This window comes from Piliocolobus tephrosceles, chromosome 2, assembly GCF_002776525.5.
Source record: "Piliocolobus tephrosceles isolate RC106 chromosome 2, ASM277652v3, whole genome shotgun sequence".
Lineage (NCBI taxonomy): Eukaryota > Metazoa > Chordata > Mammalia > Primates > Cercopithecidae > Piliocolobus > Piliocolobus tephrosceles.
The window spans coordinates 64788456-64816244 of record NC_045435.1 but is presented as its reverse complement, the minus strand read 5'-3'; the positions used below and the strand labels follow the sequence as shown (position 1 = coordinate 64816244).

Sequence of the window (27789 nt, the reverse complement as noted above, 5' to 3'; positions counted from 1 at the left end):
CTTATTAAAGATATTTTCCTCGCACGCAAGGTGGAACGTCAAAGACAATGTGACCAAATGACAACTGCAATCCTGTGCCACTTGACAAGTAAAACCGCATTTTTAACACTGTCTCAAAAAATGAGGGCTTTCCTCCCTCTCGCCTTTCCTAAGGAGCTGGGCAAGCTGGTGCCAAACTGCCATATGACTTCACCCTCTGAAATCCCAATGGCACGTGTGAATACCCACAGTATGCCAGATTATCAGTAAGGTGATAATGCTTGTATATTATACCTGCTTGGCACCATTTGAATGAGGTTCCCTCAGGCCGCTTAAGGTTTCACTTCCTGTTACTTGCACCTGCACTAATTTCAGAAGCAAATGAAAAACCCAGTGAAACCGTATTTTAGGACCTTATTCAAAAGCAAACAGACAAAAACCAAAGCAAGTCAACACAAACCCCAAAACGCAACAAAAAGGTAATTAACCTGATACTCCAAAGCTCATGCCACATATATGAGGTAGGCTTCCTTCAGTTTTTTCGTAATCTTTGCAAAGTTCTCATCCATTATCTGCCTTGGCTGTTTAATGTGACTTTTAACCAATAAAGATAGAACAGTAATAATCAGAAGAGCTAACATATATAAAGCTTCTGTATTTGCCAGGCACCCTGTGTCACATTCCACACGGATTATCTCATTTAATCCATAGAACAAATTGATGAGGTAAGTTCTATTATTATGTCCTTTTAAACCCACACAAATATACACACACATTTATGGAAGATCAAGGTAAATCAGAAAGGTTAATAAGCTTTGAGTCACCCAACAAGTGTTAAAAGTCTCTGATTGGCCGACCTTGAGTCGCTGCCTGTAACTACCACGTTGCAGTGTGACTGACACACGTGACCACATTGAATGAGGATTTGGTTACACCCTTGGCCAGTGTTGCAGGCTGACATTAGCAACACTCTTTATCCCTGGAATTAAATGTCAATTACAGACTTTTCTTAAAAATTATTTGTAAGTTGGAATTTATATTTCAATGAACGGGCAAACAATCATTTTGGGGAAGTTATTTCCATACCATTTTTAGAGGATGGAAATTGAAAAGAGAAAGAAAAGAAATCAAATGATTACAGGCAGTGGCTCATGCCTGTAATCTCAGCACTTTGGGAGGCTGAGGTGGGTGGATCACCTGCGGTCAGGAGTTCAAGACCAGACTGGCCAACATAGCAAAATTCCGTCTCTATTAAAAATATAAAAATTAGCGGGGTGTAGTGATACACGCCTGTAGTCTCAGAGGCAGGAGAATCTCTTGAACCCAGGAGGCGGAGGTTGCAGTGAGCTGAGATCACGTTACTGCACTCCAGCCTGGCCAACAGAGAAAGACTTTGTCTCAAAGGAAAAAGAAAAACGAAAGAAATCAAATCATCCACTCAGGAATTAGGGGCTATAAAGATACCAATGTCTTCCGTCAGTCTGTCCACAGTGCAGTGTTAGGGGTTAAAAAAGGATGAGAAATGATGGTTCCATGGGCTTCAGACTACCAGACCACACTAACCCATGGGCGGGCCTTCTATAGGGATGCCAGGCACACAGCAGCAGGAAGGTAACATTCCTTATTGGTACCTTTGAAACAGGATCTTATTGTTAGGATATTTCATTTTGGTTGTTACCAATTCGTTGTGTAAAACTCGTCGGGTGAGAGAGAGTCTCTGCTAAATACACATATTTGGTGGCAGTGACGGGGGGAGCTAAACAGACTCTTAATAAGAAATTCAAATCAAGAATTACTCAAGACGACACCTGCCTTCTGGCCTAATGGAAAAATCAATCTGTCAGGTCTTAATTAAGTGCTCAGGCTAGAAAGAAAAAGCGGCAGCTTATATTTGGTATAGTACCTGGTATATTTTCGGTAGTCAAAATTAACTAAAAGCCACATTTGTTGCAGAAATGGTAACTATGTATAAAGATGGCCCATTTGATCCTGGGCGGCCATCTATTTAGTAAATAAAAGGTTGAAGCAGATGAATCTCATAAGCTTGTTGACAAAGATCTCTATGCATAATGACGTTGGGTTTGGATGTTTAAATGATGTTTGTATTAGAATGTCCAACTGAGGATGTCCAAAAATAAGGTAGGGGGTGGTGTTGGGTGATCAGGGAGCATTGTTTTCTGCCCCAGACGTCATCTGCTGTCGATAAAGGCACAAATGAGAGAAGAGGTGAACAAATGAGGAATAAATAAATCATCCAGTGAATGAGTCAATAAATGAACACAGATCCACGTGTTACTTCCACGATGGTCAATGAAACAACCTCATTCTCCACTCTATTGTGTATAATCCCCCAAAAGCGCACAGTCATATGAATATCCACGCCTCTCACCCACCAGGATGACAGCAGTTAAAGATTCTGCCCGAGCCGCTCCACATGCACTCAGCGCAGATGTGGCTGAATGTGCATCTCACGGGGGTTATGATCACGGTAGGGAGTGACAGTTGGCAAATGTGAGGTCCCTCTTCCCAACCTGCAAAGCCGCACCGCCAGTTTATTCTCCAACTGCCCTGACAGAGGTGGGGAAATAGAGACATTGAAAACGGTGAGTGGATTACAAGTTAATAACGGGCTTGCAAATGGTGAGCTGTCCTGAGCCACGTTCTCATTCCCCAAGGAACCCAACACCAAACACCTTGCCAGGGAAAAATAATACAGACAGACTACGTAAACACATCCAAATCCCAAACCTGACTATAAAACCCTTGTGTAGTCTAACGTTTGACCCAACTAAAGTATCATTTCCAGTCCCTGTAGTGTGAAAATTAAGGTTGTTGTGAAAAGGCAATTCAACGGGCAATCTGGAAAATAGATAGGAACGCTCTGATGTTCAAAACCTATGACTGGGAGGGAGAGAAGCTCAACAGGGGATCACTCATTTTTCCTTCCTTCAACTTATTTTTCCTTCCTTTCCTTATTATGTACCAGACCCATTTGTAGGGAAGTCAATGCTGTTCGCTGGAGAAAAAGCACTGTGCCCTCCATTGATTCTGAAAGAGCATCCTCCTGAAGGCAGTGAGCTGACACCAGTGCCTACCTGCTCTGGTCATCTTCAGCTTCAAAAGGCCACAGGGACATGAGAAGTGTCTCCTTGAGCCTGGGCCCTGGGTACTCCTAATAATCTCATCACACTCTGTTCCCTAAAACACACACACACGCATCTTCTCCCTGGGCTCTCAGAATCAGTCTCTCCCTCACCTCACAAAGCACCCCCTCCCAGCATTCACAGCCCCCTCAAAACTGCTGCACACCATTATGTGAGGAGGAGCTATCGTCCTGGAAGGAAGAGGATAGGAGAAAAGGGGCTGACGGCCCAAACAACATGGGGAAAGTGGAAACAAAGCAAGAAAGCATGGGAGATAAGATTTTTAACCTTCCCCATTTCCATCATCAAACACTCTAAAGAAAAATGAGAAAGTGGACTGTCAATACATTGTTCCCACAAAACACAACTTCAGGTTACAGAAACAGCTCTCACGATTAATAAACAGCCACGAAGAATCAAGTGTTTACCATGAGCCAACACTGTTAGGGGCTTTGCACACATTTGCTCACTTATGCCTCCCATCAATCCTAACATCAGGCTCCATCACTGCCACCAAGATAAACCGAAACGCAGAGACTCTGTCATTTGCTCAGGATGCCAAAGCTACTAAGTGGCAGATAAGCAGTGCATATTACAGGAGAGAACGCAAGCTACTTAGTCTAAGGTGAAAACATTCCAGAATGATCTAATTATCTTAAGATTCTAAAATTTGGTACTACCAAAAAACTCATCCTCGGCTTCAAACCAGTTGGACTTACACCCTCAGAGAGGCTCATGTTAGCTTCATCAGTGAGGGAGCCCCAGTTGTCCAATGCAGCCGTACCACATGTCCATAAAATGACTTTTGCATTCTATAAGGCTTTGTTCAACCACATCTTTACTTGACGGGGCCTGATTAGCTTGCAATTCCTGAAAGCAGTGAAACAAACAGTGCACTTCCACAAAGAATCTCCTTATTTAACAACTAACTCTTTGGGATAAAAGGAAGAAAAGAGTGGACATTCTTTCCTGAGGCTGCCTTCAGGTTGTAGGCCCTGCGGGCCTCTTCCAGAACGAAGCAGGTGACAATGAAGAAGGGCAGGGAAGGTGGCTGAAATGGAAGATACAGTTAAAATGGTAAAATCCTGGGAGAAGGGCTATAGAAGAAAAGAAAGAAAATGAAAGAAAGGAAGGAAAAGGAGGGAAAAAGGAAGGAAGGAACAAAGGAACGAAGGAAGGAAGGAAGGGAGGGAGGGAGGGAGGGAGGGAAAGAGGGAGGAAGGGAAACAGGGAAGGAGGGAGGAAGAGAGGGGAGGGGAAATAAAGAAAAGGAAGGGAAGTGGAGGGGAGGGAAGGAAAGAAACAGGATTCACCTCCCCCATGGGACCTTGCAGAAGGCCCACAGAGAATACCCAGTGGTGGAAATGGCTAAGATGTTGCACTCAATGCATATCCAGGAGAAGGTATGTGCTTCCTGAGGAATTTGAACCCAATTTGGATTCACCATTAGAGTACACTGAGATGGATGAGTACAAGCTGTACAGGAGGGCCTCAGGCTGCTATGCCTGTCCCAACCTGGTCCTACTGTTCTACAGAGGAAGAACCCTTGCTGCAGAGAAACAAAGCCCTTCAAGACAGTTTCTGAATCTCAGGCAGAGCTGGTTTCATGGACATGTGATCTGTGCAGTCCCACAGGGCCCCACATTCAGAAAAGCCCCAAGTTCAGAAGAGTCCCACCCTTGATTTAATGCTCTGCCGTCACCTACTTGAAATGCCTACTACTTTTTAAATAGGGACCCCAAATTTTAATTTTTCAATGGGCCAGCAGATTATACAGCTGGTCTTCTGCTTTTTGTTTGTTCTCTGAATTTTTTTTTTTTTTTCTGAGACAGTCCTGCTCTGTCACCCAAGCTGGAATAAAGTGGCGTGATCTCAGCTCACTGCAACCTCTGCCTCCCGGGTTCAAGCAATTCTCCTGCCTCAGCCTCCCAAGTAGCTGGGATTATAGGCATGAGCCACCACGCCCAGCTAATTTTTGTATTTTTAGTAGAGACGGGGTTTCGTCATGTTGGCCAGGCTGGTCTCGAACTCCTGACCCCAGATGATCCACCCGCCTTCGCCTGCCAAAGTGCTAGGATTACAGGCGTGAACCACTGTGCCCAGCCTGTTCTCTGAATTTTCAAATGCCTCAAAAGACTTGGATTTTTATACTACATTTTTACAGGCAACTTGTTTCATGGGCTATTTACACTCTATGAGACCTGGTTGTCCTAGTTTCTCAAAAATTTATATTTAATGCAGAGAATAGCATTTTTTTCACTTCATCCCTAATACATGCTCCAAGCTGCAAACCAAAATGTTTTAAGTATGACTGTCAGAGCTCAAGAAAAAGCAAGACACAGATGTCACTAATGGGCAGAATGGGGGTATGAAGGGACAGGATGCATTTTTAACCTCAAGGAGCTGTGAGAGTCTGAACTACTTATGAAAAAGCAGTTCCAGATACCAAATATGCACATGTGTACACAAGTGCATGCGGACATATAGCACACATATCCACAGAAAACATTCGCAACTCCACAGGCCCATTATGTCCTTATTCCCATTTCATGTAACGTAAATTACAAATGCAGAGACCATTTGGTCCTTACAGTGCTGCCCTCAAAGAAAGAAGGAAAACCAAATATACATGCATACAATGGAAGAGCAAATAGTTATTAACAATCATATAGAAGATAGCTGTATTATACTAGAAAATACTCTGCTACAGAGTGAAAGAGCAGCACGTAACAAAACAGTACAAGGAACATCATCTATATATTTTATATTTTAAAATATGAATAGTATATTCATATATATATACACACACACAAAGAGATACACTCACATATATGTGCCAATGTAGATATCTGCAGTCACAAGTGTATGTAAATATAGTTATGGATATCATTATGATCCCAATGGCTATGTGACTCAGTGAAAATCAGTCTCCACTTTCAACCCCATTCCCCTCATGGACAAAGGCGTGGCTCGGCTCTGATTGTCCCTTAGGTCTTCTGGAGCTCTGACAAGTCCCTACCTGAGGGGTCAGGGGAGTCCCAGAAGTTTTTCCATTAACACTCCAAGTCTCAAAAGCAAAGTGGCCCCCACTGCCTCCTCATTCTGACAGGAAACTTCAGTGCTCACTTGGCCTGGGTAAAGAAACACTTTGTTTCCTGTTTTCTTTTTTTTTTTTTTTCCCTAAGATATGGCTATGGATAAGGGCTGTAGATATCTTACAATCTAGGAATATTTTTAAAACATTTTTTTCTGAGTTATTCATTGTAAGACTTTCCCCAATCCAAGGGTGAAGGACACTTGGATGCAAAACAATGCCAGTTCAAGTTCAAGGGAAGCGTTCCATCCTCTTTCAGCCTCCACTCAGCTCCCTGACACACAGTCCATGGTCCGGCTCCCTGGGATTTTCCCATTCAGAAAGGGAAGCTGTTCGTTGAGCCAGCCTCTGTGACCACCCATGATCTGAATTACCCACAGGTATTCGAAAATACAGAGGGATCCGGCATAATTAAGAGCATTAAGCAATCATCTCAGCCCAAGGAGGCAGCTGAAGAAAAGAACAGAGTTTGGGCAACACTTGGGGAAATAAATTCCACAGCCTTTCACCAAGTTGAAATCTTGGCTTTGGACACACATAAAAATGAGCCTGGCCCGATCTTAGCTCTCAGTGGACATCTGCCAGATCACAAGATTTGACCCAATTGGCCTGCCTTACCATAGAGAAGGCCACTGCTGGAGCAGCAGATGGTACTGCTGGTAAAAGCCAACGTGGACGGACAAGGCTGTGGCAGGGAAATGGCAGAGCACAGCTGGCCCCAGCCTGGGTAGGAGCCTTTGCTGTGAAGAGAATCATTTTTGTAATGCATTTTTTAAAAATAACATCAATCTGATTTCCTTCTCTCGTAGACTTCAATCACTTTTCAAGTCCTACAAAACATTGCTAATTGATCTATTATTTTCTCTCTTGTCACTAGATACTGTCGTACAGTAGTAAAACTGCTAAACTCTATCCACGGAGAAATGTCTGTTACAGATAATTGTGTTAGAAACGCTTTGTTGACAAGGAAGGTAGAATCAGTTGTTTTTCCCTTAAGGTTTTAGTAAGTCAGGAAAAGATGCTAAGTTACAAGTATTACTTCTCTTTAAACCATTACTAAGTATGATCTTATTTGGTATGAAAAACTCAATTAAAAAAAATTAAAACTGCTGTCTAATGGGTGATACCGACTCTGATAGTCCCTGGTTAACGCAGACCAGTCATTTAAAAAGAGCATTATCCAAACATTGCCCCTTTGTTATCATTTTCCCCATTCTTCAGGGAAACACTGTCTACCTTCACACTCATTTTGCTTAACATCTCTGGTCATTTATGCTATTTACTGAGTATCTGATATTCTTAATAAAATGTCAGTACAAATAACCACGTTGTCTAGGAGGAAAAAAAATTAAGTTTTTCCAGTCTTCCCTGGCTGGTCAAGGTAAACACTTCTAGATGGCCCGAGTCAGTTAGCCAGGCTGACAAAAATGTCTTTTCTCTTTCCTCTTAAATTACAAAAGATGATCATTTTACTCAGCAATGAGCCTGAATAAATTGAAACTCTGTACATCAGGATTAAATATGTTCTATCTACTCAAAATGAACAGTGTATTATTTATCACTAATACTTAATGACAAAAAAACTGATAACTTTCCCCGATTATACCATGGATTTCATCTAGTCTCGCATCATCGATTCTTTTGGTCATTAGCATAATCACAGAGCATCAACTCTGGCTTATGCAGCAAGTTTGATAACAGAGATGAAAGTAGACACACACTATTTTAAAAACATGTTCCGATTTTCATCTAAGTATATATCTTTATTTATATGGCTTTCTTACCATAAAGATGCCAGTCCTTTAAAATATGCAGAAATCACTTTCTACACTGAAGAACAAGGTGCTATATCATAACAAGGATACAGAAGTATAAAGCGCCTGTTAATTAAACATGGCTTTTTAACTCGCTACCCTGCATATGTAACTGTTAAGTTCTAAGCCAAGTCTTTAAATAAGAAAGAGAAAATGGCTAGGCTCCTTCAAATGAATGCTTTGCCTGTTTTTTTCCTTAATGTAAGAGATCAGCCACTTGATAGATTATTTTTTTAATCAAATTCCCTGATAAATGGTTGAGGTTTTAAAGTTTTTTCCCCCAAAACACAGGCAAATGAACAAATTAGGAAGTTCCAGTCAGGACTGATGGTTTCTTATGAATCTGAAATTTTCAATGTACAGAGTGCTGCTGGGTTTTAGGCTCAAATTTAAAGAACTTGTCTTGAATTAATACCCAGTATTTCAAAATGTTCACATGGAAAATCAATAAGCTATAGCTACATGTATCCACATGGATGAATTTTACTATTGATTTTTTTTTTAAAGCAAGTTACTAAAGAACATATATAGTAGGATGCTATCAGAACAAACCTTGAACATGCAAAACAAAATCCTGTATTTTGAGGAATCCTGTACATGCATACACATTAAAAATATAAAGAACTACACGAGATGAAAACCACCCAGCTGCAAAACAGTGGTAAAGTAACCCGTAGGAAAGAAAGACAGAGGTAAGATGAGGATGGAATATTCCAGGAGCCTCTCCTACCTGAACCAGCAGCATCTTCTTTCTTAAGCTGGGCTACAGGTACATGGGTGCTCACTGATTTATTCTTTGTTCCTTTTTTGTGCCTTACATATTTCACAATGAAAATGGAAACGTAAGCACACAATTTTAAGATAGATAGCTTTGTAAATATCAGCCTGATTTCCTTCTTTAAAAAGGAAAGTTGAGTTGTTCTCAACTCACATAACAAAGTGCTTGAGGCCAAGGCATCACACTCTATTCAATAATTCGGGCACTGGTTACAAATATTGAAAAACCCAGCAACCCAATATAAAATCTATTTCCACTGCTTTTCAAAAGTTCTTAGGATTATCTCATATTTAAAGAATACTTTAACCTCAGGAGTCTGCTGTAGGAAAGTCACTTCTAACAAAGAGATACTCCGTATTTAGTAAATGTGACTGTCCTGCTTCTCAAGCAAAATAAAAGCAAACACAGAAATGAGATTTCTCTCTAAGTACTTTTTTGAGTTGACATAAATACACACACGGAAAAATATGCAAGAAGCATACCTTGGGTGTGATTTCAGGACAAAGAGGTATCAGAAAAGGTGAACTTTCGCCAGGTGGAGAGTCCCTCCACCCCCACCACCACCCCATCCTCATCCCAGAACACTTAAACCTTTTGCTGCAATTGCCATAAGGACAGCAAGACAAAAGGGAGAAGCACCCCAAGTCAGCAGCAAGGAGGATAACTTGCTTCTACAAGTATAAGAATTTGTTGTAAGCTTACCAAAGTTACGGCTGCACGTTTACTGTCAACATGCATCACACTGCAACAAAAGCCATTATTTAGAAAATAAGATGAACACATTTAAGCAGCTGAACCCTCCTTAAACCCAGAGAAGGCATGCAAAACAACAGCAGGTCTGCAACAACATGCCTGATAGAGCCCATAAAAGAAAACTGGGGACTGAATGATTTTCTATTCTAATAGATCATTTTCTCCAAAATTATTTAAAGTTGCTTATGGACAGCGATGTTATCTGAAGATGCCCCACCTCTCCTTCCCAAGACTCAACTAGCTTCTTTCCAAATAATTAAATGGGGCAAACTTTCTATTAGAAAATGTCTATCATACATCACTAAAAAAAGGTCTGTCATTGATTCCCTAATGAAGTATCAGTTAATTATTTAACCTTTCTTAATGAAATGGTTAACGTTTCAACAAACAAGGCGGAATGATTTCACATCAAGCTGTAGATTACCAGCGACAGCGGTAACTATGTGTCATCTACCATTGCGCCCTCTATTCTTTCAATCAGCTCCATGTTTCATCTTTCATAGAAATTCTTTGTGCAGTGGTAGACACTCTCCACTTTTAAAATTTGGCCCTTGAGAGGTTTTTTTTTAAGTGCCTCAGGGTCAGAACAGTAATTTTGAAAGTTTTTATTAGAGGAATACCCCCAATGCTACCTAAACCTACAGACAAAGCTAACTTGAAGTTCTAAATATAAAAACAATTGCCAACTTTTTGGCAGCTATTAAAATAACGCCACACCCAGAGTCAAAATGGAAATTAAAAATTAGGTGTGGGCATTCTGGACACATTATTACCAGGTAACTTCAAAAGGCACATTATTAATACAGATGAAAAAATGTCTGAACAACTTTTACTTAAATAACTCTTTTGATCTTAGTGGTTAGATCTTTAGTTGAAGCCCTGAATATTTAAACAAGCCTCCTTAGCATTTTATCTTCCTTTATTTCATAATCTTGTAGGATGCCTTCTTCTTAGGATTCCGGTTTCTTTATTTGTGTGGCATCGTTGGCTAGGCTATTTCCATCAATATTCGTGCATGCCCCATCACATACGATAGAGAATTTCCCAAGATGCTTGGGAACATCAAAATACTTCTGCCAACAGGGTTAATCTAAAGAGCAAACAGTTACGATTTTAAAATTAAGATGGAATACTCAGAAAAAAAAATTCTAGAGAGCCATCTGACACTAATTGGTAGCTACAGCATGACAACATCCACTGGGAAACATGGATGCAGGCAAGACAAAATTCAAAAGGAAATTATCTGATACTGACATTTGGTGAAAAACACCAATGTTCCAGGTTGTTCCTATCACTTTATTGAACTGTGAGGCTCTTGTTCTGCCTCTGTTTCTCTAAGTCTCTAAGGTTTCTTTTTGTGACCTCCTGAAAAAGGAGCCCTGTTTTCCTCTCTTAAGTTTCACAATGGCCAACCAATTCAATTAAACACTTAAAACGGGTTGCAGGCTTTCCTCCAACTCTGATAATTGACAGGTCCAGTTTTCCCACTTTGGTGGGCATCAGAACCATGTGGGATGCTATTTAAAAACACAGATGCTGGCCCCACCCCAGATATGGCACATCCAGGAGTCGTGCAACTGTGTCTGTGTTGGGAACAACAGCTCTGTTGTGATTCCAATACTCGTACTTGGTTAAAAACCACCGTTTCTCATTCATAATAAAAATCCAAATATATTTAAAAATAACAAGGGATGGGCCTAAAGATAAAAACAAAGAAATAATCAGTAAAATCCAAGTGAAGATAGAGATTTCAGTTCCAGAAATCTGGCAGAATAAATCACTTAATTCACAGGTCTCTAGTATGCATCAGAATCATCAAGGGAAGTTTGTTATAAATGTACGTTACCATGTCAGTCAGCAAAAATCCTGACTCGAGGATCTGTATTTTAATAACCTACACAAACACACACACACACATATACAGATACAGATGCAGGTGAGCAAGGACCTCACTTTGAACCAGGCTGAATTAGGACCAACAACCTCCCTCCACTTCAGACATGAGCATCCACTTCCATCTCGGTGCTCACCACCAGAAGGGGAAGCCACCAGTGCCACTGGTCATCAGGAGGTAGGCACCAGGGCAGAAGACACTCAAGCAAAACTCACATCACATCCTCCCCCACAAAAGCTGCGGTCACTGTCCTGAGAGCACCAAGAACATCTTTTAAAAATGTGAGTGATAACAAAGCCCTGTATCCTTGGATCCCTAGGCTCAAAGAACATACGTTAAATATTACCCCTAATTCAAAAGCAGGGAACCTGGAGCAGAGAAAGTCACATTATGACTCAATTGCACAGCTGGGAGGGGGAAAGGACACCTCGGAACTTCAGTTTGATGCCAGAAATATTCTTCAGTGTCCTAGTAAACAAAGTGAACCACAAAATTAGCTAAAATTAGAGCATCTGGCAAAATGTGAATGTCCACCTGACTTACAAGGAATTAAAATAAATATATGTCCAAACATAAAACTCGGAGAAAATCTTCGTCCTGTCTTAAGCAAATCTATTCTACTGAACATAAACAGGGCCCAATAATCCCACATTCAGATCCATTTTTCCCTCAGTAAATTGTCCTGTAACATGCTAGCCTCTGATATCTTCAAATGGTTGAAATCAAACAGAATGACAGGAGCTTTCTATTCAATGATCCCATTTCAGCTATTTATCTGAATTAGCAGCAGTTTGAGGAAATACACTCATCACAACATGATTCTGAGTATAGAGAAGTAAATAGTAAACAGAACACTGGAACACAACTGTGTATGTATTCATATTCCCTTTTTTAAAAAAAACTATTTTATTAAAATGTGATTTGGAAGGAAAGTGCAATTAGCTTTGCACAGGCACCGCTGAGATGTTCCCGAACACACCAGACATATGTAAATATTTCGTGATATCAGTTCCATTTGAGTAGACCTGTCAAGATATTTACAGGGCTTGACAGTACTTCTGTCTTTAATTAAATTTTTGCCCAGATACTTTAATATAATTTAAATAGATTATTAGTTGTCAGAAGCTAATATAAATTTTGTTTACGATTTAGTTACTTTAAGTACTCAGATTGAAGGAACTAATTTAACCCTACAACTGAGCAGCTTTAAGCATCAAGGCCAAACCACTAAAAAGCTCCCACTGCCCTTTGCACCCTCCCAATAATCTTAGATTATTACAACTGAATTGTAAATTTCATGGCACTAAATTGAGTCCCTCTCCCCTCCTTTTTAAATAAAACAGCTTGGGGAGGGTCATGAGGGAACACCCATTTACACCTGTTCAGGTACTAGGCCGGTTCTTCCTTTTAGGCAACTCGTTCTCACAGTGGCTGGCTAGATAGGAAACATTTTTTTCTCACTCTAAGTCCCATAAAATAACTACCGAACAAACACCTGTTGTGTACAAGGCAGGGCACGTGTTAAAAACGGGCATCAGGGCATTGCAAAAAGAAAAACAAGCCTTGCAGAGACATCCACAAGTCAATCTGGTCAATACATTTGACGACTGGGTAAAACAACAGTGCATGAGAAGAACACAGCTTTTGGCACAACCTTCTTGTGAATGGGAGCTGACTTCTAAACAAGGCTTGAAAAATGCCTTAGCACAAACTGACTGTTATTAATAAGAATAATTTATTAAAGAAACAAAGAACACTGTCTAATTGTCTTTCCCGACTGCCATGCACTTTCCCCCACTGTACTTCCTCTTTGCAGAATACCAGCCTTGCAGCCCTAATTGCAAGAACATTATCTATGGGATGCAAAACAAAAACACTTCTAGAAATCAAATATTCCTTACAACATTTATTTTTAGGTTGGCGACACAAGCCAAATCTGCTTAATTTTCATTAAGCACACGGTCATATGCACATTGAAATAAACTACAAACGTCCCAGAAAAAAAAAAAAAAAAAAAAAACTATCATGCAGAAGATACCCCAAATTTCACCAGGTTTGCCCATTTCAGGAACTCGCCTCATCTCATGGCCTGCTGGTATTCCAGCTTTTGGAGCCTTTAACCTTAATTCATCCAAGTACCACAGAAGAGAAATATGTTGAAAAATCAGTTTAAGATGGTTCCTTGGATAGCGTATGTATAGCAAAGTGGCCTGCAGAGTAGAGTAACAAATCACAAGAAAGATCATTTTAAAAAAATGCATGGGCCCAAGTGCAAACCTACTTGGCTTGCTGGCTTGCCTCACAAACTCAATGTTTGATCACCTGGTGGGACTAACTACCATCAACCTAAAAAAAAAAAAAAAAAAATCCCCTGCAAATAGTAAAAGTATACGTTGGCTCAGGTATAAAGTTCACCTGTCTATTCAGCAGATGCCTTTCTTGAGGTTATTTTCTTTAGAAAACAAACCCCTACCTGCTTGAGAGCTTTATATACTCTACATTCAAAAAAACACATTTAAAAAGAAAAAAAGGCCAATCATTCCTTGTATAGCAAAAATGGCATTTACTATGACTGAGATCTATAAAAGAAGTGTGACATCTAACAGGATAAGGAAGAAAGGAAAAGCCCTTAGCAAAAAAAAAAAAAAAATATATATATATATATATATATATATATATATTAAAAACAAAAATACCACCTGTATAAATCTAGCCATGCTCTGGAAACCCTTTCTCGGTCGTGGAGAAACAGCTCATGCTGAATGCCTTGAAGTTGCAATTAAATTGTAGTAATTTAAGATTATCGGGAGAGCAAAGGGCAGTGGGAGCTCTTTGGAGGGTTCCCCTCCCCACTTAATGCTCTTCAGTCAGGGGTTAAATGAGTTTCTTTAATGTAAGTACCTTAAAGTACCAGAATCATAAACAAAATTTATACTATTTTCTGACAGCCTGCAATCTACTTAAGTTTTATTAACGTATACCTAAAATTATTTTTAAAGGACAAAATCCTTGCTGTACCCTGTAAATATTCTTGGCATTCCCACTGAAATGTGATAGGTACTATAACACCTAATCTTGTCTAAACATACATACTTTTTGAGATGTGGAATCTTACAAGATAGCGTTTCAAAATTCAGTTTGAGTCATAAGTAAAACATGAAAACCAAATAAATATGCACAATAAGATTGGCTGCAAAGAGGAAGCTGGGTTCAAAAGAAGTTGTCACATCTGCTATATTCCTTCTCTTTCTTAATTTTGGCATTGGACTCGCTGCAATATAAATATATTTGAAAAATATCACAATTCTTCTGTTAATTTAAACAACTGCTGAAAACAGACATACCCTTCAGCAGAGCCTAAGATGCAAATTTACAAGGCCAGGGGTATAGTCTTAAAAAAGGCAAAGAAAAACTCAGTAACAGAAAACCATGCCTAGGCTCAATATTAACTCAGTTAACTTTTGCTATTGTAAGTATAAGTGATTTAACTAGAAAATATTTATAGCTTTTTCAAAACATTACATATTGCAGAAAATTGCCTAATAGCATCCATGTGTATGTTTAACTCACATTGCTTAATTATACAATAAAGGTATACCTAGTAAAAACTACAGACTTTGAAACATGTTGTGCACCATGGTTATGAAACTCTGGCTTATAAAAAATATATAAACTGCTTACTATGTGACCGACACTTGTTCATTAAAAATATAATCCTTAAATGACAATTATTTTTATTCTTCTGCATGTGTTTACTTATCCTACTTCCTACTTTGTTCTACTTAATTTAAAATGACATTTAATTTGGGGATAGTTTATCCCAGAAAAAAAAGAAGTGTTACACAGTTTATACTCCAGGATTTAAATATAAACACAAAGTCTTAGAGACATCTCCAGCAATATAAAGCCCTTATTTGAGACAGTTAATTTGAATAGTTGATGTTTCTTTCATTATACTTTGATAAACCTGTGAAAACAAAATGCTACAGTAATTACTGTTACTACTTCCTTTAAAAATGTAAAGCAGTTAAATTTTCCTAGACAACAAGCAAGGACAAGTTACAGAGAACTTGAATAAAAGTAGCAACGTGGTCATGCTGAATGTCAATCTAAAAAAAGAGGTTATGTCTAATCTGGAGACTGCTCTCTCGCCTTTTTAAATTCCAAGAGTGGGCTGACACAAAACTTCATCACCAGAGATTTTTTTTCTTTTTTTTTTTTCTTTTTTTTTTTTTTTTTTTTTAGCTTCACATCAGATTTAAACCCTCACATACAAAACCTTGGCTTCTCTGACAAGGCAGATCTTCTAAACTCAATGTGAGAAAACGTTATCTAACTCTAGTGTAGGAGTCTAATGTTGGTAAAAAGAATTCCATTGCACAGTTCTTGGTAGCAAGACAGCCTCTGGACGACTTAATATTCCTTTAATACATTTTTGGGTGGCATTCTCCTCATAAAGAAGGATACATTAAAAAATAACAACAACTTGGTTAGCGACTCGGCATCCATAAGGAATTCAAATGCTGCCCAGAGAGGGGCTGAGTATTTCCTTCCAAGTGAGCTTTCGCTTGCACAACAAAGATTAGCATTTGCAATGGTCCATTTCTGCATAAGTGAACATACAGCCTTGCTGCTTGATCGAATAGTCCTGGGTTCTCCGTGTAGCAGCTCCTGACAACCACCCAGCAGCAGTTCTGTTTGATCTCTCCTGCTTCCTTAATTTGGGTTGTCAAGGTTCAGCAGTTGGAGGCTGTTTACTTTACTTTTCCAAAAAAAAAAAAAAAAAGTGATTTTTTTTTTCTCCCTCTCTCTCATACAATGACTAATCCAAAGTCTAAGGGGGGTGGGGGATGCAGCCAGTGGCAAGATGTTAAACCTTTTTTTTTTTCCCTTTGCAGTGAGATTTTAGCTGACACCTTTTGAATGGTAACTAGTTGAGTTCCTTTTTTATATGTTTCTTGCTCTTTAATTGTGAGACGTTTCAAATAGAAAGACAGAGGGGGGGAGAAAAAAACATTCCAAATTTCTGAAACTGTGAGCCGAGTTTTCTTTTCCTGGACCCCCAACGGGATGGGTATTTCCACTTTGAGAATCAAAACTCCAGTGGAATTCTAAAAAAGATTTGATACATTTCTCTCTGGAACAGAAAAATAGCAGGAACTCCTCTTTCTCAAATATGTAGGCTCTCCCTGGGTAGAAAACACCTGAAGTCTTACTATTTCTTTCAAAATTCTAGTTTACACATCTCCCTCCAAATTGATTCTTGCTGTGGAAAACGGGGATGGGGGAAAGGGGATGGAATGGAAAAATATTGCAGCGATTCTTCAATATATTTTCAGTAGCAGAAAAATTCCTTTACATATCCTTGAGGTCTTCTCAACTCAGCTATTGTCCAAGTCCTAAACCCTTAAGTCTACGTACAACCAGTGGTGAAGTGTAGACGGTTTGAATGTACAGACGCCTTTCAAAGGGAATCCAGAATGCTCCTCCGGCATTCCTGTTTAAAGAGCAGTGACAAAAAAGAAAATGCTAACTTGGAAAATACCTGTGAGCAGACATGAGCGCAATTCCAGCCCCTCAGAAGTGGACTGGAGAAGGTCAAATGCAACCAAATGAAATGTTTATATTAATTTCATTATTCTGCCCAAGCCTCACAGATGAGGGCTTGGGGGGTGGGGAGGTAGGGAAGAGGAAGAAATAAGTTTCATTTCGGGTCTTCTGGTAGAGCAAAAAGAAAATGAATTAAGACGAAAGCATAGAATGAGCCCAGACTAAATCAATACACTTTGTAATCAGCCCAGCAAGGGTATTTGGACACAATGACTTGGAAATAATTAATAGTTATAGGAGGGGAGTGGGGTGAGAAGGGGGGCGAAGATGTCACCATATTTTATCGGAGCACTTTACACTCCATGCTAAACTTTGATCTCCAGATTTTCGGATTTAGGAAAGAAAGAGGGAAAAAGGGTCGGGGGGGGGGGAGAAGTCCGGTATTTCGAAGCACCTACCGGCCTGAGGATGGGCACGTTCCTCGCTCCCGGTGCCTTATCGCTAGGCTCGCGCCGCCCCGGCTGGCTCTTTGGGGACGGAGAACCCCTAGTGCCTCCCGGGGCTCTCCGGTGTCCCTGGCCCCCGCGCCCGCGGCCGCCTCGACTTACCCGCGCAGTCCGGGGAGGGAGTAGGAGCGCCGCCTTCACGCCCGCGGAGGAGGCGCCGGCAGCACCATGGTCCCCGGCGCCGCAGCCGCTGCCCCCGGCCCGCTCGCTCGCTCGCCGCGCGCTCTCTTCCTCTTGCAAACTTTCGGGTTCTGCGGTCGACAAGAAACCAGGGCGACCCTCAGCAAATCTTCCCCGTGCAGGCTGAGGGGAACTGAAGGGGACGGGACGGGTGAGTAGGCCGAGGGGCCAGGACAGAGAGGGCAGCGGGCTCCGATGACCCGCGAGTGCGCGTGGAGGGAAGAGAGGATGCGGCTCAGGGAATCCCTGCAAGGATCCCGAGACCGGGAAATCGGCCCCAGCAAAAGTCTCAGCACCTTCCCCAGGATCTCACAAAGTTGCAACAACAAAAAGGAGGGGGGAGGAATAGGGGGAAGGGGGTGGGATGGGGATACGATCGCGGGCGCAAGGTTTGGAGTTACAACTGTTTATTTAGTCCTATTCTCACAGGGGGCGGGAGCTGCGCGGGAATGGGGGGGCTGCAGGCAGCGATTTCGAAGCAAACACTTGGGAGGGGGCCATGCGACTTTGTTTCTGGGCGCTGAGCTCCCCAGCGCCCGTGTGTGTCACTGCCAGTCTCCCGGGACCAAGGCGGAGCTCACAACAGGTGGGGAGGGGGGCTCGTCGAGGGCCAAAAAGGAGAAGGAATCTAAGTTTCCCAGCGCGACGTTGTCTGAAAAGGAGGGAGGCGGGAGGCGGGGGCGAGGGGAGGCGGAGGCACCAAATGACCGCGACCCCGCGGCAACTGGCAAACTCCTCGGCTCCCGGCGCCGCCGCCACCGCCGTGGTCCCCACTCGAAGCGCACGCCGCCTCGGCTCGCTGGCTCCAGGGAGTCGTCTCGGCGGGACAGGAATAGAGCGCAGGGAGCTCGGGAGGAAGGCTGCGCGCAAGCCAGGGACGGAGAGCCATCGGCCGCCAGGACAGGGCCGGAGGGACGAGGCGACACGCGCGCGTCGCAGGACAAATCGCAGCTTGGGAAATCTCCCCGTTCCCCAAGCTTCAGAGGGGGGTAAAATCAGAAAATGTGTGTGATGGAGGGAGAGGGATCCGGGCGCGGCGACTCCCCGCAGCGCATCCGGCTCCCGCACCCGCCCGTGGATCTGGCCACTGCTGTTGCGGACTCCTCTCGGGAAAGCGGGGACCGAGCGCGCGTAGGGGTGCGTGTCTGGCTGGGGGTGCGCAGGTGCGTGTTTGAATTTTCCGGGCTCCGAGGGGGTGGCGGGAGAGCTTCCTCGCCGCTGACTCTCGGGGTATCGCGCGCGTGGCAGCGGGGAAGTTCCCCAGTGCGGGGCCCAGGGCCAGGCGCCACAGTCAGTCTGCTGAGGCCCGCGGGGCAGCTCAAGGGCACCAAGGGGGCACACACCCGCGGAGAAGGAAGGGGAAAAGTTTGCTCCAAGTCTAAACTTTGGGCCTAGGAGGCGCCCGGCGCGCGCCCCCTCCCGCCGCGGCCAGGACCCGGGACCCCGCACCGGCCCAGCGCCCAGGCGGCCACCGGACGCCAACGCTGGGCATCTAAAGTTGCGCCAGGCGGCCTGGGCTTATTGATTTCTCTCCCCAAGGTGATCGTGGAGAGCGCAGAGAGAGGCGTGAAGGGGCCTACGGGGAGACAATCTCGCCTCCTCGCAGTCGCCACCGCCCCCGCCCCCATTTGACTTATGCAAATAAACCCAAAGGGTGCGGGCGCCGCCGGAGCTCCCTCCACCCGCGCGCCGGCCCGCAGCCCCCACCCATCCCAGAGCTGGGCCCCGACCCGGCGGGAGAGGAAGAGAAGGGAGGGCTGGGGGAGATGCACGTGGAGCCTGGAGGTGGAAAGTAGTTGTTTTTTTTTTTTCTTTTTCTTTCTTTCTTTTCTTTTTTTTTTTTTTTGTGCTGGTTGTTGTTGTTGTTTAAAGTGGCGGAAACAAGACAGGAGGCGGCTTGGGAAAAAGTGGAGCAGAAATGGAAAAATACAAACTCACCCGCTGCAAATGGTCTCTCGGTGCAAACTAAGGTGTTTTCGGGCCTTTCCCCGCGCGCGCCCACTCCCGCCCGCGCGCGCACCCCGCGCACACACTCAATCGCGCACACACGCGCGCACACACGCACTCCCGGGCGAGGGCCGGGCCGCCGCGAGTACAGCGTGCAACCGCCACACAATAAATAACAATAGATTCCTCCGCTCCGGACTAGCTTCCCGGAGCCCAGCCAGCGCCGGTGGCGGCGGCGGCGGCAGAGGCGCGGGCAGCAGCGGCCCGGGGGCGCCCCCCGGCCAGATCCTCGGCCTCCCGCAGGGGTCCCCTCTCCGCCTCACGCAACCCTCCGGGCACCCCAGCGGCCCCCCCGAGCGCCAGCGCCTTCCTCTTTGCCGTTCTCCGGGGCGCTGGCACCCACCCCCCTCCCCCCCGACATCCCGGAACAAATAAATAAATAAGGCGCGCGAGAGAGGCCAACACGTCGCGGAGGGAGATGTTGTTATTTTTTGCTGTTGTGCGTCCCTGACGTCACATCCACCTGCTGGGTAAACAACCGGGCTCCCAGAAAAAAAAAAAAAAAATCGCAATTGCCAAAGAATGGGGGGCGGGGGTTGGGGGGAGGGATCCAGGGAGGGGGAAGTGAGGGGCGTCCAGGCTGAATTGGGAAGAGGAGAGGGAGGCACAGCCCCGCGGACCAGAGAGAGGAAGGGAACGCCAGAGCAGTCCCTGGCAACAGAGGGATCTGGCAGGAAAGACCTGGAAAATAAGGGGCATGGGGGCGGAGGGGGAGATTCCTCAGGAGATGGGAAATGGGGGGGCCCATTCAGACAGTGGAAAAAACGAGAAGGGAGAGTGTTAACTAGGGACGAAGATGGGAATGCGATGGCTATTTGCTTGGCTTCTTAGCTTAAAATATGAAAGGGAGGGGAGAGGACAGCCTAGGATGTGAGTTTCCTTCAGTTAAAAGTGAAAGTGTTTTGCCATCAGTGACAGTTGAAGGAGAGGGAGGTGGGAGGTGGTGTTTTCAACCCCCTTTCTCCTCTCCTGTCCTCCCTCGGTCTATCCTCTTTCTTTCTGCACTTTGTCCAATGAAAGAAGGCGAGTTCGGGAGGTGAAAGTTCAGCAGAAGGACAAACCCCTGTTTGCAAGGAAACAGAAACCCCGCCAGCCAGCGAGGGGTTGTCTCCCGTTTCTCGGAATCAGGAGAGTGTGAATGAGGGACGAGCTTCTGCCCCCTTCCTTGTCAGAGTCACTGCAGGAATGTGCAGTCGAGTCCACTTTGGGGGAAAGTGGCTGCATCAGGAACTGTGTTCTTGCCACCGCTCCTCTTAGGAAAACGCCTGGGGGCTAGCATGTCAGTCCGTTGTTTAACACAAATTACCTGCTCTCCCAGTGATCAGTCACGTGCAAAAAGCTTTGTCCAATTCTTTGAAAAGGTGAGATTTTTTTTTTTCTTTTTGCGGTTTTTGAAGTTTGGTTGAATTTAGAAATTCGAAGGAATAAACTAAGAGACTGAATTAAATGTTTTAAAATAGACATACATAAAATAAAAGACACTAGTATTTCTTTCACTTTTGTCAATACGCATAGAGAAGGAAGCAGAGTATGTGTTTCTGAAACGTGACTTGGAAAGCTGTAAGAACTCTATGTCTTCTTGTTGTTGTTGTTGTTAACAGAAGTAAATTATTTCAGACCCATCACCACAGAAGTGGCCAGACTCCCAAACCAGCATTTCCAGCTACTGGCTGGATAATGTACACCAGGCCAATTCTTTATGAGAATATATTAAAAGTCACCCTTGTGGATTCCTACAAAGTACTTCCCCTTGCGGGGAGGGGAGAGGCTTACTGTCCCTTTGGTCTTGAGACCAGCAGAGTTGTAGATAATATCCTGAAAAGGTTATTACAAATTCTTTCGGGTAATGCCCCTTTACAAATATTGTTAAACATTCATTTACAGAAGAATTTAAATGTCTATTTCAAGGGTAGCATAAGACTATCGCTTTAAAATTGTATCTTTCGCAAGTTAAAAATAATAATAATAAAGCCATTCGCTGATGCTACAGAATAAAAGAAAGGGAGGCTGCTAAGGTAATTCCAGCCTGGTAGAATTCACGTTGCATGCATGCTGCATAAAGTTCCATGCTATCCAGTCCAGACTGTTCACTGAATCTTTTAGACTAGAATCTAGACAAAATGCATTTTAGCTTGTGTGGAATGTTCTAGCTTTCTAGAGGCTAGGGTTCAATGTCTTGTTTGTCAAGACATAAAGGCCTTAATGTAATGCCTACTGTGTTCTAGACCACAGAGTGGGCACAGAGGGATGAAAAAATAAATAAAATTCCTGCCCTTGAGGAGCTCACAGTCTACAGCTGTCAATAATAATATCTAACATTTATTAAATACTTACTATGACCTAGGCACTGATCTAAAAGCTTTATGTCAATTCAGTTAATACTGCCAACAACTCTTTGACATCACTGGAAATTCCATATGCTGAAATAACATGGAATTAAATGGAAATCTACAAGGTAGCCAGTCTATATTAAAAATGGTTTTTAATTTCTAAAGTACTTTATGCCAAATATAACATGTTTATGGTGTATGCCTGACTGTAGAATTATAACTCAGGGAATAATGACTTATTTAAATGTAACAGATCTATTCATAGTCTGTAAAGAACAATTCATCCTCTGATCTTGTTTTTTTAGATTAAGCAGTGTGTTTATTAAAAATTATCATTGCCATATTAAAAAGATCTTTAGATTGCTGCTGATTTTATTCTGCATTTTAACTGCCTTAAATTCTACAGTCACTTGCAAGTAGGGGCCACAGTCAGGTTGGCAACAAGTTTTGCAGACAAAAGGAAATCCTGGTTATAAATCCCATGATACATTGTACTCAATTTTGTATATGATACTGTCTAATGTGCTGCCTTATTAAAGAACTCGATGTCCGTTTGGTTTACATTAGAGGGAAACTTAACTGCAGCTTAACATATTGTTCATTTTCAACACTGTCACATTACATTCGTGGGGAGCAGATTTTAATTTCTTTATCAGTAATCAACTGGAAGTTTCTTTTTGTTAAAGCAAGAAGGGTTTTAAAATAAAGGGCATGGGGGTAGGACGCCACCTTTTGGTGATAAAACAAATAGAAATCCCTTTTGAAAACAGATGTTCCTGACATAATTTTATTTTTAATTATACCAAGGCAAAGGTGATTGTCCCCATTTCGTTATATTTTAAGTAACAGGAGGAAAAAAAACCAATGTAAATGCAAAATTAGCAAATTATAGTTAACTGCAGCCAAAATTTTCCCAAAGGTATCAGAATATGTTCGTGCCCTGTCACATTACTGTTGACTATATACACCAAACATAAGCTTCATTCACCAAATACCATGTCACTAAATATATGTACATTTGGGAACAGAAACTGGAGTGGACATTTACCACCTGATGACGTACCTGAATGCTCTTGTAAATTTGGAGTTGAACAAAGACTAAAACCACTTAATTTAGTGTTCCTTTAATCATAGTTACTGTGTCCTGATTTTTGCCATATCTATATAACATAACAGTTCCAGAATAATTAATATACTATACTCATTGGAGGCCAGTTGTTATGGTAATTGTAGTAAACATTTTCATTTAAATCAACCTACTTTTAATTTTTTTTCTATCACTGCCTTAAATAGGAAATCACTATCACCCACCATAAATTAAAAAGCACAGTAAAAACAAAGTCACTGATTTCTCTTTGAGGATCAAAACAAAAATTAAAAATGATTTTAAAAAAAGGAGGAAGAGTGGCAAACGTTGAGAAGGGTTAAGGACAAGAGTATCAATGGAAATTTTTGAATTTTTGTTTTTTTCTTTTTTTCTGTTTTTTTTTTTTTTTTTTTTTTTTAAAGAACCAGAAGCATTTTAAATGATCGGAAAGGAAAACAGTTCTCAATATGTGATTCAGTGTTATCTAATGCCATCCTAGTGCCAAGGTTCCTACAGTTTAAAATACATGGGCATAACTAAGAATATCGCATTACAGATGAGGAAGCTAAGGCCGAGGGATTTCCTTTGCCCTCCAAGGCAGAATAAACTTGGTTAATGGTTGGACAAGGATTAGAATCCAGGTGTCCTGAGTTTGTGGGTTTCCATCTCACTCTTTCCACTTCACAAAAGTGACCAGTCCTCAGACCAAGTGGTTTGTCTAGTGTCTCAGAAACAGCTAACCTACTGATCCCTTTACAGATCTGGGAGAAACCGAGGCCACAGAGGGTCAAGAACAAGTTCGACCCCCTGCTCACCCTCCTGTCTCCACCCTCTCTCCATAGATGTGGCAGACATCCAGGTGGGGGTCAACACAGCAAAGAAAGAAGGGAGGGCTGAGAAGAGAAAAGTGGATTCAGAGAGGGGAGGTTAGTAAGCGTGGGCAGACCATTCTCTAAATGAAAGCTTAAACTCAGTTTCCTTCCAAGAAGATAAAAATGGCTAATGAAAATCATGTGCTTCACAGTAAGTGGTAAGAGAAGCCCATCCTCTGTGTCCTCATGTCCCTATATGTCCACACCGGAAATGAGCAGGGGACCTCTTATTTTAAAGTGTACAATATTAACAGGCACTCTGAGACAAAACCACATTTGATAATTGAGTGGGTGGAAAAGCTAGTCAGGGAACGGGGAATGACCCCAGCTTAAAAAGTGTTTTCCCCCACAACAAAACTTAAGAGGCTCAGAGTTCAATCTAGACACAATAGTGCTTTTTCTGTTTTTCTAACTGGAGAGTGAGACCTTAGTTACCAAGACTGCACTTGCTGCTTTTTTTTTTTAAGTATGCAGTCATATAAACATAAATAAATATGGCCTGCAAATATTTTTATGTTTTTCTAAATTGGTGCTTGTGAAAAGAGGTTGTGCATGACTGTACTGTATGAACACGGGTCCCAGTGGACTGTAATCCTCATAAACTACAATGTACGATAAAGCATTTGGCCAAGTATCTTCAATCCAAAAAGCTGTTCTATCTAATGCTCTGAGCATTCCCAGTGCAACGTTGGTACCTTGCAGACATGTAAAAGGAGTATGGGTGGCTCAACCCCATCTGCTACAGGTCCTAGAACAATCTACAGCCTTACTATGCAAAATGAGATGTGCTGACCTGCAGAGCACCACCTCCAGGTTATGTCAAAAATGCAGAATCTCGGGCTCTACCTCAGACCTAGTGAATCAAAATCTGTATTTAAAAAAAATCACCCAGCCAAGTCTCACACACATTCAAGTTGGACAAAGGTGATCTATAGTACATGCAGCCTCATACAACAGGCTGTGTCTCAATAATCTTGATAGCCTTAAACTACTTCACAGGTAGTGCCATACGTGATTCTCCAAACTGGCATCTTCTATAAACTTTGTTGGTTCCTTGTGTTTCAACCATTTGCGAAGTTAAGTCACTAAATCACCTATATAAACCATGATTAATTCCTTTGACATTAATAGCAGGGTGACTTCTCTCTCCTGCTACCCCAAAGAGACTGCTAATTGCCCTCCAATTGTTTACCTTTGTATCGTTTTATGAGAGCTCAGAGAAAGATGGAAGATACTCTCCACCAGGCCAGAAACAAATGCCAGACAGGTTTTAAGAAGGCTGAACACATGCTATGACTACACCTTGTTAGTAGAAGGGCTTTGCTTTCTTTGTTTTGTTTTCTTTTTTATGGAAGGGATGACGCCTCCATAATTATAGGTGCTGCTGTTTAAAACCCAGAGTGTTTTCCAAACCACTGAGGGGCCACACCTCCAGCAGCCCATGAGCCATCCTGGTTGGATTCTCTTTCCAGTTCTCTGAACAGTTCATCAAGCATTACTAGATTTACATTAAGCATAACGAGAGTAAGGGGACCCCATCCCAAGTATGGTTTCTTTCTGAATAAACATGAAGGACCCACAGGTAAACCTCACAGCTGAAGGTTAATTTGTATCTGTGAAGTTCTCAGAAAGACTGTAGTAAAGGCCCCTCACCCACCTAACAACACAGCAGGTTACTTTTGTAACACCCCCCCAAAAATAATTAACACCATTGTTTTAATACTATCCTAAGGCAGTGTAATTAAGTCTCTGAGTGAGTAATTGTGTACCTGCATTCAAAATAAGATTTCATATGTAAAGCAAAGTTCTGATTGTAATCTCTGCGAAGTGTCTTGGCCTACATTTAGAATGCACAAGGGCCAGCTCAGCGTTACAATAGGCATTGTTCAGTAGAGCTGGAGACAAACTGTGTTTGTATGAGAAGGGAAATGAGGCAGGTCTACCTACCTTCGGGAACAGTAAGGCTGTGTGTTCCAAACTATGAAAGATTTCAGGAGGGACTGAAGGATACTAAGCATGGTGGTATGTTGATGAGACATCTCAGCCATAAGCTTGGGATTTGTTGAGTTTTTTTAAGTAATAGCTATAAAATAGCTATCAAAAGAAGCTTTCTTATTTCCCCAAGATGTCCTTGAGCTATGTGTAGAATTTTAAAACTATGCAAAGATTAGAAATTTGATTTTCCCAAGGCTAGTATGACTCCTTTGGCCTTGGACTGGAGTTGAAGGTATTCATGTGGTCAGTTTTTACACATACACACACACACAAACACACACATATGATAAATAGATACAGACATAAATCTATATGTGTACATAAGTGTAAATTAGTATACATAAGTATACACACATATATTCCCTAGCTCTGTCCACTCAGAAAGACTAGAAGCAATGATGATCCAATAGCAATGAGCACACCTAGCATACAGATCTTGGTTTCTAAATACCTTTCTCCAATAAAATAAATCAGGGATCCTTGAAGAGCTAGTTAATTTCAGGGGTGGGGTAAGGAAAATACAAAATAAGCATGGAGTATCTTGTGGTGGCAAAAAGTGCTATAAAAACCTAAAACAACAGGCTGTGTCTGGGGTAGGGGGGCAGGGGGCAGGCATTTATGTAGAGGCTTACTGAAAGTCCACAGGAGCCAACCCCAGAGAGCTCCCAAATGCCCAAAGTTGAGACATCCTGAGCAAGAAAAGAAGTAACAACAGTACTGGATTATAATCCACAGAAGGAAATAAATCTATATGAATCCATACTAACATGTATATATGTACCCACACATATATGTGTATATATCTACATACGTAAACAAATGACACCTCTTCCTTCCGGAAGATAGGTAGGGCTCAGCAATCTGCGTTTTAACAGTTTTTAACAGGTGCTGCTGCTGCCACAGCCTATAGAACTCAATCAGGCAACTGAAATTTTGGAAGTAAGGAGGCATAAGCATAGGGGCTGCAGCAACTTTGAGCACACAGGCCTCAGCTAAAGTGGCAGGTGCTATTTGCTGTTACCAGGAAAGCAAGCACAGGGCGGAAAGAGCTTTTGAGTTTTCAAGGAGGCAAGAAATCAGAATCTTTCTCAGTTTTAAAATTCTAGATGGGCAAATCAAAACAGAGCTGTAGCATCTGTCAAGGCCACTGTGCATTTGTAAATTTGTCACTCCTCTCTTTGCAGAAACTAAGTCCCGTGTCAGTTTAAGATGATAGGATTTGTTTCTCAAGTGAGCAGACTGAAAACAATCAAAAGAGATGAAAAGAAACTTAGAGGGTACTCTGACTTCCTCTTAAATTCCTTCCCAAGCATGAGTAAGTCCCCCTAAGCCCCCTAAACATCCTGGGGAGGAAGGCTGGCCTACATTCTGAGTCATGACAGCAAAGACGCACATTTTCACAATACCAAAAGTTCAAAATATCACTATTTAGAAGGTGCTGTTATTTAGAAAGATTCTTTATTTCTCCCCCAGAAGAGTGAGTTCAAGGCTGGGTGCAGTGGTTCACACCTTTATCCCAGCACTTGGGGATGCTGAGGTGGGAGGATCCCTTGAGCCCAGGAGTTTGAGACCAGCCCCGGCAACATAGTGAGACTTCATCTCTACCAAAAAATTAAAAATTGGCTGACAGTGGTGGTGCACACCTATAGTCTCAGCTACTAGGAAGGCTGAGGCAGGAGGATGGCTGGAGCCTGGGAGGTCGAAGCTGCTGTGAGCCATGATCGCACTACTGCTCTCTAGCCTGAGTGACAGAGCAAGACCTTGTCTTAAAAATAAAAATAAAGGCCGGGCGCGGTGGCTCAAGCCT

General features: G+C 42.4%; 2 protein-coding genes and 1 long non-coding RNA gene across 8 annotated transcripts in view; 2 read left to right on the top strand and 1 right to left on the bottom strand.

The window, feature by feature from the left end:
- FOXP1 (forkhead box P1) overlaps nt 1–19812 on the bottom strand; it is a 631582-nt gene extending 611770 nt beyond the window's left edge. For 3 of the 6 annotated variants that reach the window (XM_031935180.1, XM_023200113.1, XM_031935179.1), the window contains exons 1-2: nt 19630–19812; nt 17614–17762 (exon numbers count right to left, since the gene is read on the bottom strand). The gene's annotated coding sequence lies outside the window, so the exon portion shown is untranslated. Of the gene's footprint in view, nt 1–17463; nt 17576–17613; nt 17763–19629 lie in introns of those variants that run through there. The other 3 variants (XM_023200106.2, XM_023200089.3, XM_023200093.3) reach the window with 3 other exon arrangements.
- LOC111533363 lies at nt 4142–7128 on the top strand. Its single transcript, XR_002728836.1, has 2 exons — nt 4142–4199; nt 6597–7128. It is a non-coding gene; the product is annotated as an uncharacterized LOC111533363 (long non-coding RNA).
- On the top strand, nt 18539–22607 carry LOC116418710 (translation initiation factor IF-2-like). Its single transcript, XM_031935181.1, has 2 exons — nt 18539–18854; nt 19564–22607. Exon 2 carries the CDS (start codon nt 19639–19641, stop codon nt 20071–20073), a length of 435 nt encoding a protein of 144 aa, XP_031791041.1. The 5' UTR covers nt 18539–18854; nt 19564–19638; the 3' UTR covers nt 20074–22607.
- Nucleotides 22608–27789: the final 5182 nt, after the last annotated feature.

Coding starts and splice junctions, on each gene's coding strand:
- LOC116418710 (XM_031935181.1), top strand. CDS start 19,639: ATGGTCTCTCGGTGCAAACTAAGGTGTTTTCGGGCCTTTCCCCGCGCG.